Source organism: Aphis gossypii, chromosome 3, assembly GCF_020184175.1.
Source record: "Aphis gossypii isolate Hap1 chromosome 3, ASM2018417v2, whole genome shotgun sequence".
Classification (NCBI taxonomy): Eukaryota; Metazoa; Arthropoda; class Insecta; order Hemiptera; family Aphididae; genus Aphis; species Aphis gossypii.
This window is the reverse complement of record NC_065532.1, coordinates 38,390,788-38,407,701: the sequence shown is the minus strand read 5'-3', so window position 1 is coordinate 38,407,701 and position 16,914 is coordinate 38,390,788. Positions and strand designations below refer to the sequence as shown.

The window sequence follows — 16,914 nt, the reverse complement described above, 5'->3', positions numbered from 1 at the left end:
AAAACAGTTCACGTACAAAAAAAAAATATTTTTATATAAAAATGAATATACATTTAACAGCTATTTCATTTCTTGATTCAAATAATACTCAGTCTAAACAATTTGTTCGAAATGCGGAATGTATATTTTAAATGTTAATATTGTATTATAAATAACAATGCAGCTTGTAATAACGATGAATAATACTGAAATGGACTATATAGATATTATGTTTAAATGATAAGTTATAATACAATTGTGGTAGTATGCACATACAAACAATTTTTTTTAATCAAATGTGTGTGCCCAGTACCCACTACTCATATTAAAATGTTCTTTAAAATAATATATTATAATTCAATGTTTTACTATAATCATAAAAATATCTAGCGTGTTTAATAATATATCAAATTACAATGAAAATAAAATATTAGTATAAACCAATTTATAATGATTTGACAGCGTCCATGTTAATATTATTACAAGTGTTAAATTAGATTTTGATCATCATGTTTTGTGGTTTACAGAAAAATATTAATTAAAATTGATGATCTACCTGTATATAATATCGTAGAATCATGTGTAAAATGTGTAATTAAAATGAGTATTCGGTATATAAAGTCTTATATACGAGTATCTACTTAAACATTTATTTTCAGTATATAGGTACTCATTTTTTTTTCTAAAAGATTTTTTAATAAATATGAAGGTATTGAATATATTATTATGTGATAAGTATACTTATACGATGTTTTTGACAAACTTAGTTAAACATACCGCATTACTATCAGGCATCAAAATAAGTAGGATTTAATAGTACTGGGATTTAGAGTATTAGAGAGTTCTAGAAAATCAAAGTTCAAAATAATTAATAAGCAATAGAGTTAAAATATAGTCTCCACGAGTAGTCAAAAATGAAATATAAACAAAAAAAAAATAAGTAGATATTTTTTATTCTTGGATAAGCACATACCTATTATTTTATAATTGTATACACCATTAGTTAGAAGTCGACAGTCATAAAATATCATTATTATTAACATTATTATCAGTGAAGCTATCTTACAAATGATCGGTCTTATGAACATTTTAACTCTTCTCATATATGAGAATAAAACTGATCATATTTTATAATATGTATTGTCACGCGTAATAGCCAATAGTATTTACGAACATGTAGTGTTGAAAACACATTATCATATTATTATTGTTTTTTAATTTTTTTATTATTATATTATTATTATTATTGTTTATTATTACCATTGAAAAGCTTGTGGCGTTGCCATGGTTTAAGGATAATATTTTCTTATGTCGATTTGTCTATAAAGTAGAAAATTAATTACTGTCCAAGACGATGACAATTATGTACCTTTCGGTTCTTTCCTACTTCTAACACTTCAATGTTTATATGAGTTACAGATGAAAAATAATATTATGTATAACGAAACAATTTATTTGCGATATTTATTTGAGACCTTAAAAAAGCATAGTCTAAAGTTAATAAATGGTGATGATTCATTTTTCATGAACACTACTCAGTAAACAGATGAAAATTTTCATCAAAGGAAATTATATCTAATAAGATAATAACTAAGATAAATATTGACTCAATGTGTGGTTAATAAAAAAAGATTGAATAATATTACCCGGGCACGCCGCCCGACTCCATGTGGTTGGCTAATGTCACGTCGTCGCTCCACACATCGAATTGCCATTTCCTTAAACCCAGCACGCCGCACAACACATTTCCGGTGTGAATACCGATCCTCATGTCTACGTTGAATCCAGCAGCTTCTCTGACGAATCTTTAGGAAAACAATCGTTAAAAAAGAAGTCAAGAAAAATCAATATTAATCTTTAAAATGCTAAATATAATAGTACAATATACATCCGAGAAGGATACGCATATTATTTTAAGAAAATATAAGATATATCTATATAAATGTGTTTAAATTTAAACTCAAAAATTCTGTACCAAGTATCAAATATATATATAATTAAGAGATAAATCAATTTAAGTTGATTTGTTTAAAGAAAAATTAAAAGTAAACCAAGTGTATGTATTCAATACGTATAACTGTGATGAATTACATTGCATAGACGAATGGGGATATTCGCTAATATAACAATAAAAAAAAATTAATTTAATTAAAGATTGAAATAAAATCAAGAAGTTGTTTTTCTCCATAGAGCTTAATTTCAAAAAATAACATTAACTGTATAATGTACTTATATACTAATATAATTTTTTTTATACTGCATTATTTCTACATCTTATATATATAATGAGTTTACGTCTAAAATATCAAATTAAATTCTTTTCTCAGAAAGAGAACACTTTTATTATTAAAACACAGTGTTTAAATCTCATTTAACTTATTATTTTCATATTTATTATTTAAATACGATAGTTTATTCTAAAATTTGTCTACAGTTTTTGCTATAATAACAAGTTCAATTTGATTCAGTCATATGACTTCGAGTAAATTATACAATATAGATAATATGTCACTTGAGGCATAACATGTCACATAGATAAAATAATTACCATAAAATATTACTGTTGAAAATGGCCATATAATCGTTCGATCTATTTACCTGATCGCTTCTATCATCTGTAACCCCATGTTGACACAGTTGTAAGCATGATTTGGTCTGGATACGGGAAGTCCAGAAACACAGTAGTAACAGTCACCCAAAATTTTTATCCGCATGCACTGGTTATCCTGGTAACAGAATGGTACATAACATTTTAGTAAAAAATATTTCGTAAAATTTTAAACATAATTCATTGGTAAAGAAAATAGTTTTGAAACATGAAAATTATCATTTTTGTTGGCCTACTTGAATCGAGAAAATTGATGTTTAACATAATGTTTATTACTATTTAGTAGTTTTGTTTAGGTTTTTTTCCAAATAATCTAACATAGTATAACATTTTTAGTTTATATATCATAAGCACTAAGTAAAGTAGTGGAAAAATCTTGTGAATGTTTAATTGAGTAATATTGTTCTCATATAAATACGCAACATTAATTATTAATACAACCAAATATGCTGTATCCAAATTTCCGAGTTATGTCTGGAAACAGATAAGCACAATAAAGAACTTTATTTAAATTGTAATTTCGTTATGTACGTATATTATATCATAGAGGATTAAAATAAAAATATCTATAGACAATGAATAAGTTTATAGTAGCTACGTACAATTTGATTCTTGGTTAATTACTAATAACCGATCTTAACAGAACACCTGCATTATGTAGTATCAACTTATAATTATATTCCAGGTATATAATAACAAAATTAATTAATACATAAATTAACTTGACTTCATAATAAATTCTACAATATAAATCAATAGTGTCTACACAATTTGTATAACACCCGATATTTATGAAATAATTAGATTACTAGAAACGTATAATTTGAAATGCATACCAAGTAATCTAAAGTTTTACAAAACAAACTGTGTGACTCGAATTATAATTTTTTAATTATGTGTTGTTGTTTTTTTTATTTTGTTTTCATGTAATAAACGAATGCGTTTTGTTAGGTTAAATGTTATATAACTTAATAACGTTAAGTTATATGTAAATTATATGATAATACAATAAATAATAAAGGTTAATTCAAGAAATAGGTTTAAAACTTTAAAGAAAAATTAGAGTAATGACGACGAATCATATTTTTCTACAGAAAATTCCTTGTTTTTCTATATCAATTATCATCTATGGAGTAGTTTTATATATTATCAGCTTTTATTTCTAAGACTAAGTTTATTTCATGATTGATGTTTCTTGATACAGCTATTAAAGTCAATTATTTTATTATTAGTATTACAATAGATTGTTTAATTTTTTTCCTAAAATATTGCATTTATTAGATTATTAGTATTTAATTATTATAAATTATAATAATATATTTTTATACCATATTATATTAACTCATGCAACTCAACAATTAATACCATCTTCCCGTAAATACTGTAAAACAGTAAAAATAGATTTATAGAATAAATAAATAATAATATCTTAAAAGAAATTAAAAATGCCAACGTGTATAGTGAAATTCATAATAATATAATACACGTACAAGTTTTATGTTCTCACAAATAAAGATATAAGAATAACAAATATGGGATCTTGTATTAAATTTCTAGAATTTTTATCTACGAATGCTTATTAAGAGCTTAAAAAAACATAAAATATTTTAAAAATGTTATCATACAATGAAAATGATATTATAAACAATTTGGTAAAAATTATGTAATTAAGTATCTACCTACTGTTATAATACAATAAAATATTAAAAATAATTTGAGGAGAAATAATTATTTTACGGCGAATATGCAATGTTGTAAAAATTTGAACTTTAAATGCTCATATAAAATTTAACTCGAATGAAAATTATGCCAAATATTTTGTTTTTTAGATTATTTTTTGTAATTAAAATTGTATTTGAAGAAGATTAACTCCCTAAATTTCGTACTTAATCAAAAATTTGTTTGAAAGTTAAACAATACTAAAATAGTTTATAGTAATATCGAATAAGGGTATTATTTTTTTTTAATCACAATAACCAACATTTATTTTGATAAGAATACTTTTGTTTTAGAATTTACAAAGTAAGTATTTTGTTGTTTAATGACATTTCTAAAAAAAAAAAATCAGAAGTGTGTAAAAAAAATGCAGCGTTACAAGATTAAATAGTCATGATGCATTATACATATATTAATCATTTATGAATAAGTATTTTTTCGTTCATTATTCGGAGTAAACCTAATATGGTGTTATAATAGGTAACTATAAAAACAATATAATATTTCCGGAGGAGTGTGAGCCTTTAACGTCTTTGTATTACGAATTTCCGTGTATATATATTATATTTTGATAATGTTAATTTATTATGCGATTCTAATTCGTATAGAATATTGCTCGCGGGGTCATACACACAACTCACAAAGCTTACTTGGTATACTTGTTTGGCAAGGAAAACTTATTTCGGGAGGCCTCGGGCCTCAAATAATGATGCGATGCTAGAAAATTCTAACGCACAAACCATTATTTACAGATGTTGAGATTTGTAAGATACATAATATTGCATGCATATCTCATCACAATGGCTACCGTCAATAACTCTACTTATTTTTTTATAATTTATAGTTTTGTAATTACATTTCCAAAAGTCAAATTGCTTTATATAAAACCAAAATTATTATATTAATAATGATTCATAACGTATTTTTGATTTAGTGAGATGATTGATTTGTAGAGCTCTAATTTAGGTATGTCAATATTTTATAAGTTAAATTATCTAGATACTTGTTTCCATTGGGAATTTGAATAATATAGTTTTGCGAGTTTTGAAGTTGAGCAAACAGTTGCAGATAGTAATGAAGTACATTATACATAATCTATACATTATTTAGTATTTATGATATCATTATACATATTTGTCATGTATATAAACGATGAGTGGGTATATGATTGAAGACATATAGGACACAGGCGTGATCAGTATTAATATACGGAAGTACATAGGTTGCATATTAAATAACCTACTAAAAAATTTTTATAGGGCTCTTTAATTTGTTTTATAGCAGCGGTATAGCTTATAAAAATAAGCATTATTATTATATTACAATGCGGTAATCGATTAAACAGTAGTCTTTCTCGTTCCACATCCATCAAGTCGCGTGATGATAATGACATAATATACCTATTTTGTTTAAAACTCCTGATAACACTTACGAACGACTTATAGTCAACCTATTTTTTGTTGTAGACAAAACATTTATAATTATATTACAAGCGATTTGACAATAGCCTTTAATGATAATAGAAATAAAATAATCGCGTATGTCTTTAATTCATCAAAAACGTCGAATTATTATTTATTTAAATTTTGAATTTGTCATTGCGGTTACCTAGTCATCGCCGTTTGTTGAGCACCATGTGTCGTGATTTGCGTTTTTCCTAACCATAACGACTGCGCCACCTCCCCTGCACAAAACCACTATCTCATCGCTAACGCGCTTCGGTAATTTTTTTATTATTAAACCAAATTAATAATATAAAATGATTTATATTAAATACACGTGGAATAGACTAGTACTATTTTCTGTAACAAAACATTATACAATTATTATAATTGATAGTTAAAATAATTAACTATAAATTTACATAAATATATAAGCTCTTTTGGCTATTGTCATGAAAAGTTTTGTAAAATAATTATAATGTGTATATTTTATTAAAATATAAATTAATCTATGTACAGTCCTTCACACATTAAATAATTACGATATAATTTTTAAACATAATAAGCACGGCGAGGAAGCCTATAATTGATCCCTGATCATATTATTATTTAAAAAAATTATATCACAGACGTTTTTATTGTAAAATATAATATAATAATACCATGTAATAATTCAGTGAAAAGTTTATTGTTTGCTGACAAATATCTATTCAAATTTTAAACTTTCGTAAACAAATGTAACTTGTAAATAACAACTGATGTCGAAAAAAAAATATCCAGATCACTCTTGATTCATTTCAAAAGTTTTAATTACGAAATTGTTCTTTTTATTGACCAAATAATTTGTTTTCTAACAGACAGATATACATCACATGTACCAATCTTGTCAAATTTAAACTCAAAGAATTTTATTTGAAAAAATCTTTGAAAAGTATATAGTTGACAGACATAAATAAACCTTAATATTTGTTAGACATTTTGAACTAAATATCAATGTCTGATATAACTTATATTAGAAATAATGATTAACAGTAATTACAGAACTTAATGAATATTTTATGTAGGACTTCAATGTTGAAGACATTGAAGTGGATCTGAGTCACTTAAAGAATGGTAAAAATACGTGTGTAAAATTGCCCCTCACTATGACCAATTTATTACAAAAAATTATATTTATTTTCATTCCGGATGTAGATGGCTTAAAATACATACATACCGATGTTAAAATGATCAAACATAACAGAAAGCTTATGGAGTTTACAAATTCGAGAAGTACAATGGAAATATATTGGATATATTTAGCATATTATTGGAGAACTCCTGGAAACGTAATAAACGATATAAAAATATGAATACAGCTCTTAATATGGCAGTATAATATAATCAGTAAACTATAAAGTGGTGTGAGAACATATTCGTATATGTATTTTTGAATATGTACGAATATAAAGAAGATATATTGTTATCCTTCCATACATCTGTAATCTATTGATGTATTGTGTATCTTAAATACATATTAATATACAATACAATTATGCTTATCAATTAAAGTTATAATGTAATAGTCAAATTAACACTTAATAATTTTGTAATTTTGTAAGATTTATTTATTATATTGTCTATTTTTTTTTTTTAAACAAATACAATTTAAAGAAAAAAAATAAATTTTGTTTTTTGTTTATTAACTTTAATTTTAATAATAAACTGTAAAAATGCTAAAAAAAGAATACCAGAAAAGTTTTTAACACAAATTTACTTACTTGAGCTATTTGATCGAAGCGTCCGAATAGTTCGTTTAAAGTTTTCACAAGATCAGACGCCGATAGTTGTTCGGATAATGGAGTGAAATTTACTATGTCAGCATACAAAATGCTTTAAACATAAAAACAATTTAAAATATAGGTAGTAGGTAATAAAAAAGTGATAAGTGGTAGGTAATGGTAAGGTGTGGTATAATTGTGGTATGATAATGATGGTAATAAATAGGTGTTAATATGGTTAATAATATGGTTACATACATAGAATTATAAATTATATAATGCGATTTTAAAAAATGTTAAGGAATGTTAGTACGTGTTTTATGAAGCATTTTCTGTTTAGTTTCGAATATAAAAACTTTTAGGTAATAACACAAAAAAATATAATGCAATTAGTTAAGTATTTATATTGTATTCACTAGTATTTTAAGGTTAATTAAATAACACGTTAAATATAAAATTATGATTTTTTTAATAATGAACTGTTGTACACAGGCATTTTAAAATAGGATTGTAAATGTGGAAGTTAAACATTAAAAATTCACTATCATTTTACTTTCATCTAAATAGTATAATTTAATATATTATAATATGATGTATAATACATCGGTTTTTACTTGGTATTCAATAAAAATTCATGAAATCAAAAAAAAAAACTCATTTACAGGGGATAATTAACTTTATTTTTTCAAACAAATTAATATCGATTAAACACGTTGGGTGTATCATTATTTGAAATACATTTTATATTCATCCCTAATATGAGTGTTTATGAAGTATATTTAAATTTTGTTTAAAATTAATATTTATAATTTATTCAAAATGATTGACATTTTTCTAATAATAAGTGAACTTTTCATTTCTATATTTTGAGATTAGTATTTTAGAATCAAATTTACATATTGGTATATTTTTGAAACAAAATATAAAAATATACAAACGATTAAAAAAATTATCATAATATTTTTATATATTTTGAAGTTATCTATGCAAAAAATGTATTTTAATACAAATGTGTACCTTACCTAACATTATTATGGCGTTGCACATACATCTCGTGAAATCTTGTTTGCTTATTTGCTACATCATCCTGACATGCATCAGCCATTTTAAGCATTATACTTCTCTTTACCTAAAATTAAAAATTTCAATACAAAATTAGTTATCAGTAAAACTATTATGTCAATTACAAACATATTGATCAATTTTATATAACTTCGAATGTTTTATTATTTTTGTTAGTAAATAATACCTATGTATAATTTACGCTTATTTCAATAAATTTTTGAATATAATTTAAATTTGTTAAACCCCAATAATGTAATATATATTTTTGTAAGTTTTATAAATCATAACGTCTACTGTATTAACACTTAACATATTTTAGATGACATTTTTTAACTTATTTTGTTTTGTTGAATTAAATGAAAAGAAATAATCTGAATTTTTATAGAAACAAGAAACAATTAGTATACCATTTATAAAGTTTTACATTTTATACTCTTAAAATATCAAAAAAGTATGTGAAACTTTGTAACAGTAAATATAACGATGAAGTATTTTTATTAAATTTAAATTTTAAATTGTATAAAATAAAAATATTTATATTTAAAATGTTCCTTTAAAAATTTATAAAAATGTAATTAAATCCGTCACATTAATTTATTTTTCATTTCATATTTATAAATGGTAGGTAAAAATTTAATATAACTTACATACCCCTACATTTTTTTTCGGTGTGAAATATAATTTAAGATTAAGACAATATTAAATATTTGATGGTTGATTTAAATTATGCGAATTGATAGATATTAAATATAAAAAATATGCTCAAAATACTAAAAACTGATTAAAACTGGAATAAAATAAATCATGAAAATTAACCAATTAAATTGAAAATGCACAGAATCACAATATTAAAAAAAAAAATGATATGACGTTATATCAATATACTAATATATTTTTTTAATTAGATTACAATTTTTTGTCATAAATAAAAACGTTTCATATTATTAAAAAACACTGGATATTTTATATTTTTATTGTCAACCACGAACACTTGGTAAACCATCAAAGCAATAACATATTTTTTTTTATGGATTAAAATGTTGATGAAATTAGTATAATATTTAGCTAAAAAAAAAATTAGGTATATACTTTTGTTTGTTTTATATAAAAGTGAAAGTAGGTAAAACCTAATTTAAAAAGTTATAAATAGAGTTAATAAGTTCGATAGCCGTGTAAAAATAATATTTAAAAGATAATTTCAAAGTTTTTTTTCCGGTTTTTAATAGTATTTGACTAAATATCTTTAGCTTAAAATTTAAAACATTTTAAACAGTATTTAAAGAAAAAAAACTTTTTTCAAAATTAATTCAAATATCGGTGTATTTTTAATTTTTAAATTAATTATGATATAATTATTTTCTATGTTTTTTGTTTAAGTGCGTGATATATGATTATTATCAATAATCCATTAAACATGCATGATTGATGAATGACGATTACTCGTCGGAACGCTACTATAGGGAGTGTCAGTAACGTGTATTACAATAATCTAAATTGTTTATTATCGAACCCCCCTCCTATTTAGAAAAAAATTATTATTGCATGTGACAAAAATAAAAGATTCTATCTAAAAAATATAGCAATGCAGTTTTTTTTAATTTTCAAATATTATTTTTAATGCATATAGTTCCAATAATCAAACAATAATATCTTATATACAAATTACAGTACAGTATAATAATATACCAATAACAATACACAAAAAATTTGCAATTATATCTATCAGTTAAATATTATAATAGTTAGTTGAAATAATTACCAGGCTTAGTAGTTAAATATATGGTACTTTTTTCTTTGAAAAAGTAATAATCAATTAAATTGATAACTGAACTTTAAGCCATTAGAAATAAGTCAATCAGTTGCAAAAAGTTGTACTTCCATTTTATGATTTTGTGATCTTTTTTTTTTTTATGGACATGTTATATTTTACTTTTGTACTCTTGATGAATCAAATGTAAATATTAAAACAACAAATGATAACTAGTTAAAATAAAATAAATTATAAATTATTATAAGAATTTAAAAGTAACTATATATAATAATTTTTTTGAAAATCTTAGCAATTAAGTAAGTTGGTATATTAACTTACCATTATAGGTATATATATTATTATTATAGTGGTAACTTTATTGAGAAAAATGTTATATTTTAGAATATAGCATATCTTATAAAAGGACACATTATAGAAAATATAATGAAAAGTTGACCAGATAATTAGTTTTAACTTACTAGAACATAAATAACTATTTATCTACACCACTAAGTATAAGCGGATTAAATGTGTGAAATTCTTTTGATCTATTATTATCTTGTAATATTATATAGAATTTATAAGTTAAATATTACTAAGCATTTATGAGTTGGTAACGATAATCTCTAAATCCTAATTTTATTTAAATCATTATTTTATTAATTATAATATGCAGATTATCGACTTTTATTTAAAATATTAGGAGTGTAAAAAATTATCGCATTAGTTTAATACGATTTAAACTAAATAATTAAAAATGAAAATCATTAAACAATTATTTAGTTTAGAAAAGTAAAATAAAAAGTATAAATTATTATTTATACATGAGATTCATTAATAAATAGATAATATTCAATATTTAAAACTATTATAACATTTTGATTTCATAAGAGTTTAGTATGAGAAATTTATAATTGTATTTTATATGTTTGTATAATATATATATATATATATATAGTATATACAAATATATATAATATATATATTATATACTAAATAAAATACACATTTATCAAGATGTTTTAATGTCAACATTTACAAATGTTCATGAAAATTCTCGATGCTATGTTAAATTTAATATTTTTTATAATTTATTTTTTATTTAACCACAAATGCTTAAGTAAGTATTAAAATAATGGAAAATTAATAAAAGTTTCAAAATATTTCGTCCTGTCTATATAGACAAAACACTAGAGATCCGTATTATTTTACATTCAAAATATGATCAAGAAAACTTTAAACAATATTCTTGTTGCAAATTGGACAAAACTTCATGACATTTTGTCTCAAGATGACAAATATACAAATTTGGCAAATTTTTGTCCAGTTTAACCAATCTTCTGTGAATTTTAATATATGTGTAAATTTAACTACTATAGAACTTTAAAGTAAGAACATTATCTGCATTAGAATTTATCTTTTTTACTATAAATAAATTTTAAAATCAGTTATAAGCATTTTTAATATTTTGTTTACTTATATTTTTAAATTTATAAGGATATTTTAAATAACGGTTAATATTTAAAATTAAATGAAAATATTGTGTTTTGAGATGTTTTTGAGTTAAATTCAAAATGATGGATATAAATACTTATTATATTAATATAGTTTTCTATAACTCACGTCAATTATTTAGGATATATAATGTATTATAACTATAATTATTGTTTTTTAAAAATATTAAATAATTAGCCAATTAATAGTTTTTTATGGTTTGATACAGTCAATTATTAACTCTTTTTTACATACAAAGTCAGATATTTTTTTACCATATTTAAATTGGTATAAATAATGTCGTTATCTGTTGCATTCATTTAATGTAGGTATCTATATTATTTTACCTAAAACGTTAATAAATAGGTATTTGACAGTTTCTAAGTTTCTTTTTTTTACATTTTATTCTTTGTATCTTCTTTCTTCTAAAAATAATATGAAAAACTTTTTTGAATTAATAATTCCTAATAATTTTAAAAACATTATTAAACCATGTTTGATTGTAGTTTGTACAATAATAAGTATTTAAAGTTATTAAAAGTTAAATTTGATACTTTTGTATTTATTTATCTAATGTATTTTGTATTATTTTCAATTTTTTATTATGGATATGACGAGTAAGATAAGTAAAAGTCTTAGTAGTGAATAGTCATGTTTATTGAACAAATTATTAAAAACACAAAACATCTTTAAGATACCCGTAAAATGGATTCCCGACATTGGTGCGCCTAAAATGCCTATCTAAAACGCCGCGTGATAATAATTTAACTAATAACATATTATTTATGATATAAATTTATATTATGATATGAATTTAAAATAAATAATAATTGTAGTACTTCCATTACACACTAGTGCAGATAAATGGAAAAGTTGTGTCAAAAGCGTTCAATAAGTACTTAAGTTGATTTATTTGTAAATTATAATATAAGAAAGTAGCATGTACTATTTAAACTAAAATTAAAAAAATGAGTCTTTTAATAAACCCTATATCAGCGATTCCCAACGTGAGCGCTACCTCTTTCTTGTGGGCATTTTTTATTTTGAAAGGGACGTTTTTTTGAGGGGGGCGCTAAGGGGGCACTTATCTATCATTTACGTTTTTATTATTCATATTATTAGTAGGTATTTAAATGTAAAATTATCTAAATTGTAGTATTAAAATGTTAAAATTATATATATATTTTAATTAAATAACTTACTAAAACTAAAATGTTCATCTTTTGAAAAAATTGATTGAGGAAGGGGTGGCATGAGATTTTTAAAATTTAAAAGGGAAGTTGAGTAAAAAAAGGTTGGGAAACACTGCCCAATATGAATAATAGTAATTATATGTTACTATCGAATTATTAGGATTGAATTGACACAAATAAATTAAAAACTGATCATTTTTTAATATTATTCTTTATATTAATCATATTGCTTTTCAAATATATTGAAATGCATAATTTAATCTAGAGGTTATGTTATACTTATGTTAAATACAAGGGTTAATTTTTCTTATATAGAATTAATATTAATGAAGCTGTACCAATAATAATATTGATATATATCTATATATATATATTTATATTAACTTACTACTCATGCATTAGCTTGCAATATAAGTATATATTTTTGAAATATTCTTAAATTTTATCTGAAGTAGCTTATATGTTATTATTTCAAAATATTTAGAGGTCCATTAAAACTTAATGGATCAATTATTATTGTACGTTTGAAGTACTATTAATTATTTAAGGGTTATCGTTAAAATCTAATATATCTATGTCATATGTATAATGTATATAATCCACATAAGTATTTAAGTGGGTACTTATTTGGAATATAGTAGTAACTTGATAATAAATATAATGAAAAGATTTTTAGGGTCTTGTGAAGTTTGAAAAGCAATTGTTAAAGATTGGGAAGAATAGCAATAAGGTCAAGATTTTGACACATTTTATATAGCACTTCAAATGTACAAAGTAAACAAACTACAAAGAACTTATATTGGTAAGTGGATTCTATTATCTGTATGTAGGTCTTTTTTAAAATATACTTTATTGATGACACTAAACTTTGTGAACACATTTACTACTGATTAACTCTATCATAGTAGTATAAGAGAATCAAAAGAAATTCTTTCATCGTATAAAAAAAAAAAATACCTATAAGAATAATAATTATGGATTAAATATATTTTCAAGTTGTAAACAAATAACAAATAATACAGCTGATCACAGAATATATTTTTATTATTGATTTAATTTTTAAAATTAATTAAACTAATACACTAGGTAGGTAGAGTAGATATATTTATAGCACAATATTATAATATAATAATATTGATAATACCTACTCTTATTTTTGATTTTCTATTGATAGATTATCATTTTACGAAGAACTTACTGCTATTTAAATATATACTAATATATTGACATACTACAATTTATTTGGAAATATGTTTAAAATATTTTTACTTTTTATCAAAGATAAATTCTGCATGTTCATATTTATGATTAAACTTGTTGGTCGCATAGTAAATAATTGATGATACATGTACTGATAATAATCAATTAAAATAAAAAGATATTTTTACTCTGACAAACAAATTATAATTTCGAGCGTTTGCTTCGTCATTCTAAATGAAATAATTTTCAATAAGTCAAACAATTAGAGTATGAATCCCATTAATCAAATTATCCTTATAATACGTATCTTGCTTATAAGCCATTATATAACTTCCCAGTTCTATATTAATAGAAGATACAAATCACAGGCATTTTTTCTCCGTTGTCTCACTAATATGCTTCAAATGTAAAAAAAAAACCGATCATCTCGCTATCACAACAAAAATAAATCACACACTCAGTACATCTCAACAATAAAGCAGTTATATAACAATTAAATAGAACACTATATATATATATATAATAAAATCGAAACAACAAAAACAATACTATCAATGATGCTAGAATTATTTTGAAATTAAACAACAACAATAAAAGAACCGATCCTTTCTCCTCGATACCATCTCAAGAAAACGAGCAGACACTGAATTAAATATTCACATCATAATCGCTACCAAAATACAAAAAGATAAACATAAATAAAGTCAAAATAATATTTCGGTCCAACATACAAATTATTTTTGAATAAATTATAATGATATACTAGAACTTAAAAACAAAATATTTACTGATATTCCTGACATACAAATTATTTTATATAAATAAGCATCCATATCCAATGAAGAAGAGAGAAAAAGATTGTTTAAGAATTTTTATTTTAATTAGAATTTATTTAAGTATTTATTCATTAGAAGTCTTGTATCTTATACAATGCAGGTAACACACACACACACACACACACACACCACACACACACACACACACACACACACACACACACACACACACACACATATTAAATATATGTTATTGGATAAATTCGATATAGTATAAAAAATAACTTATAGAATTGAAAAAATGCTTTCAGTTATGTGTATATAATTATTTTCGATGTTTCTGCAAGCATTTGAAGTATGTGTTGAATATTAATTATTATTATAATATAGTTATAGTGGTTAAATACACTATATACAGTATACACCACTACCTAATTTTGTGAAATCAACAATAAAATTAATTTACTTTGGAATACAAACATTAAGCACTATAATATTTATGTTAGTTATGAAAATTGCTAACACTTATGTAATTAAGTATTGTTGTTAGTTATTTTACATTTGATCATTTAAATTGTGGAACAAATATAAATTATATAATGCTTATGATATGAATATAACGATAAGTGTCGTATTTCATTTATGTTAATATTAATGAAGTATACGATGTTAGAATAGATATTACACGGGAAATCAATAAAATAAATCAATAACACATTTACTTAGGTAATTAGAAAATATTGTTGTGTAAGAAAAAAAAATTAAATTAGGGGTATTAATTTTATATTTTGTTTATGGAACATTGATTAAGCATAAAAACAATAGTTTATTTAAAAGAAAATAAGCAAAAAAAATTTTTTTTTCATAACACCAGACAGAGACTAATTGAAACAGTTTCCAAATATATCGTTATTAACAACAATCAGTGTTTTACATATACATTATCGCATATACACTTTCTCAATATAATAGAAAAAATAGTATTGTTATTTGTTATCTATTTATAGACTCGATTAAATTACACTCGAACGCTGTTGTTAGATACAATGGAATGCGATCGAACCCAGACTATTGAAAAACATTCAATATTTTTAACAAAAAGTTCAGTTGATTTCGAATATATCTGATACAATGTACGCCAAAAAAAATGTGTTACATATGCGAGTACATGACACATTGTTAAAATATTGTTTAGATTATTTTCACTTAAACGCATTTACAATAAATTTTTATGATGTCAAATGTTTATTACATTAGTAAATTATCGGTATATTTATATTTAAAGCAATTTAAATCCTTAAAAAGTTTATATTTCTATAAATTACGGTTATGAGATTTGTAATTGCATTTATTCAATACACATTTAAGTTAATTATATCTATATATGAAAATTAAAATACTTAAAGTTAAGGGAAATACGACTTAATTGAAGTATTATTACAAGATATTAAAATTGAGTTTATAAGTTGAGCGTCACATTTAAAATAACTCTAAATGATTAACATAAAGTCCATAAAGGTACCACGTGAAATGGCATAATAGGATGTCTAAAACTCTAAAGTTTCGTCTAATCATGATACATTTATGGTTCAAACACATTGTTTTAAAGTTTTAGAATGAATTCTGTAATACTAGTTTGAAGTTCAAATTATATTATATTATCTTCTTCGGAATTAAAAATTATGAACCAATTTGATTTTCTTACAGTATAGTATTATAGTTTAATTTCTATAATAATTATTGTAATCATTTTTATAAAGAACAGGTTTTTCCTACATTATAAAATTATTAACAAAAAAAAAAAAAAAAATATTATACTATACTTATACTATATTATCGTTTGTTTAATCTTCTACATATAATATTTTATAATATTTTTTGAATTAAAATATTATCTATGCATTTTATTTTGTCACACTTTTTCAAAAATA

The 16,914-nt window shown here is 22.8% G+C and overlaps 1 protein-coding gene across 3 annotated transcripts in view; it reads right to left on the bottom strand.

Annotated features, from left to right (window-relative positions):
• LOC114123846 (adenylate cyclase type 2) overlaps window positions 1-16,914 on the bottom strand; it is a 237,478-nt gene that overhangs the window by 9,493 nt on the left and 211,071 nt on the right. For all 3 annotated transcript variants that reach the window (XM_050204703.1, XM_027986958.2, XM_027986960.2), the window contains exons 5-8: window positions 8,528-8,634; window positions 7,506-7,617; window positions 2,578-2,705; window positions 1,626-1,784 (exon numbers count right to left, since the gene is read on the bottom strand). In XM_050204703.1, the coding sequence (XP_050060660.1) occupies window positions 1,626-1,784; window positions 2,578-2,705; window positions 7,506-7,617; window positions 8,528-8,634 (506 nt within the window). The remainder of the gene's footprint in view (window positions 1-1,625; window positions 1,785-2,577; window positions 2,706-7,505; window positions 7,618-8,527; window positions 8,635-16,914) is intronic.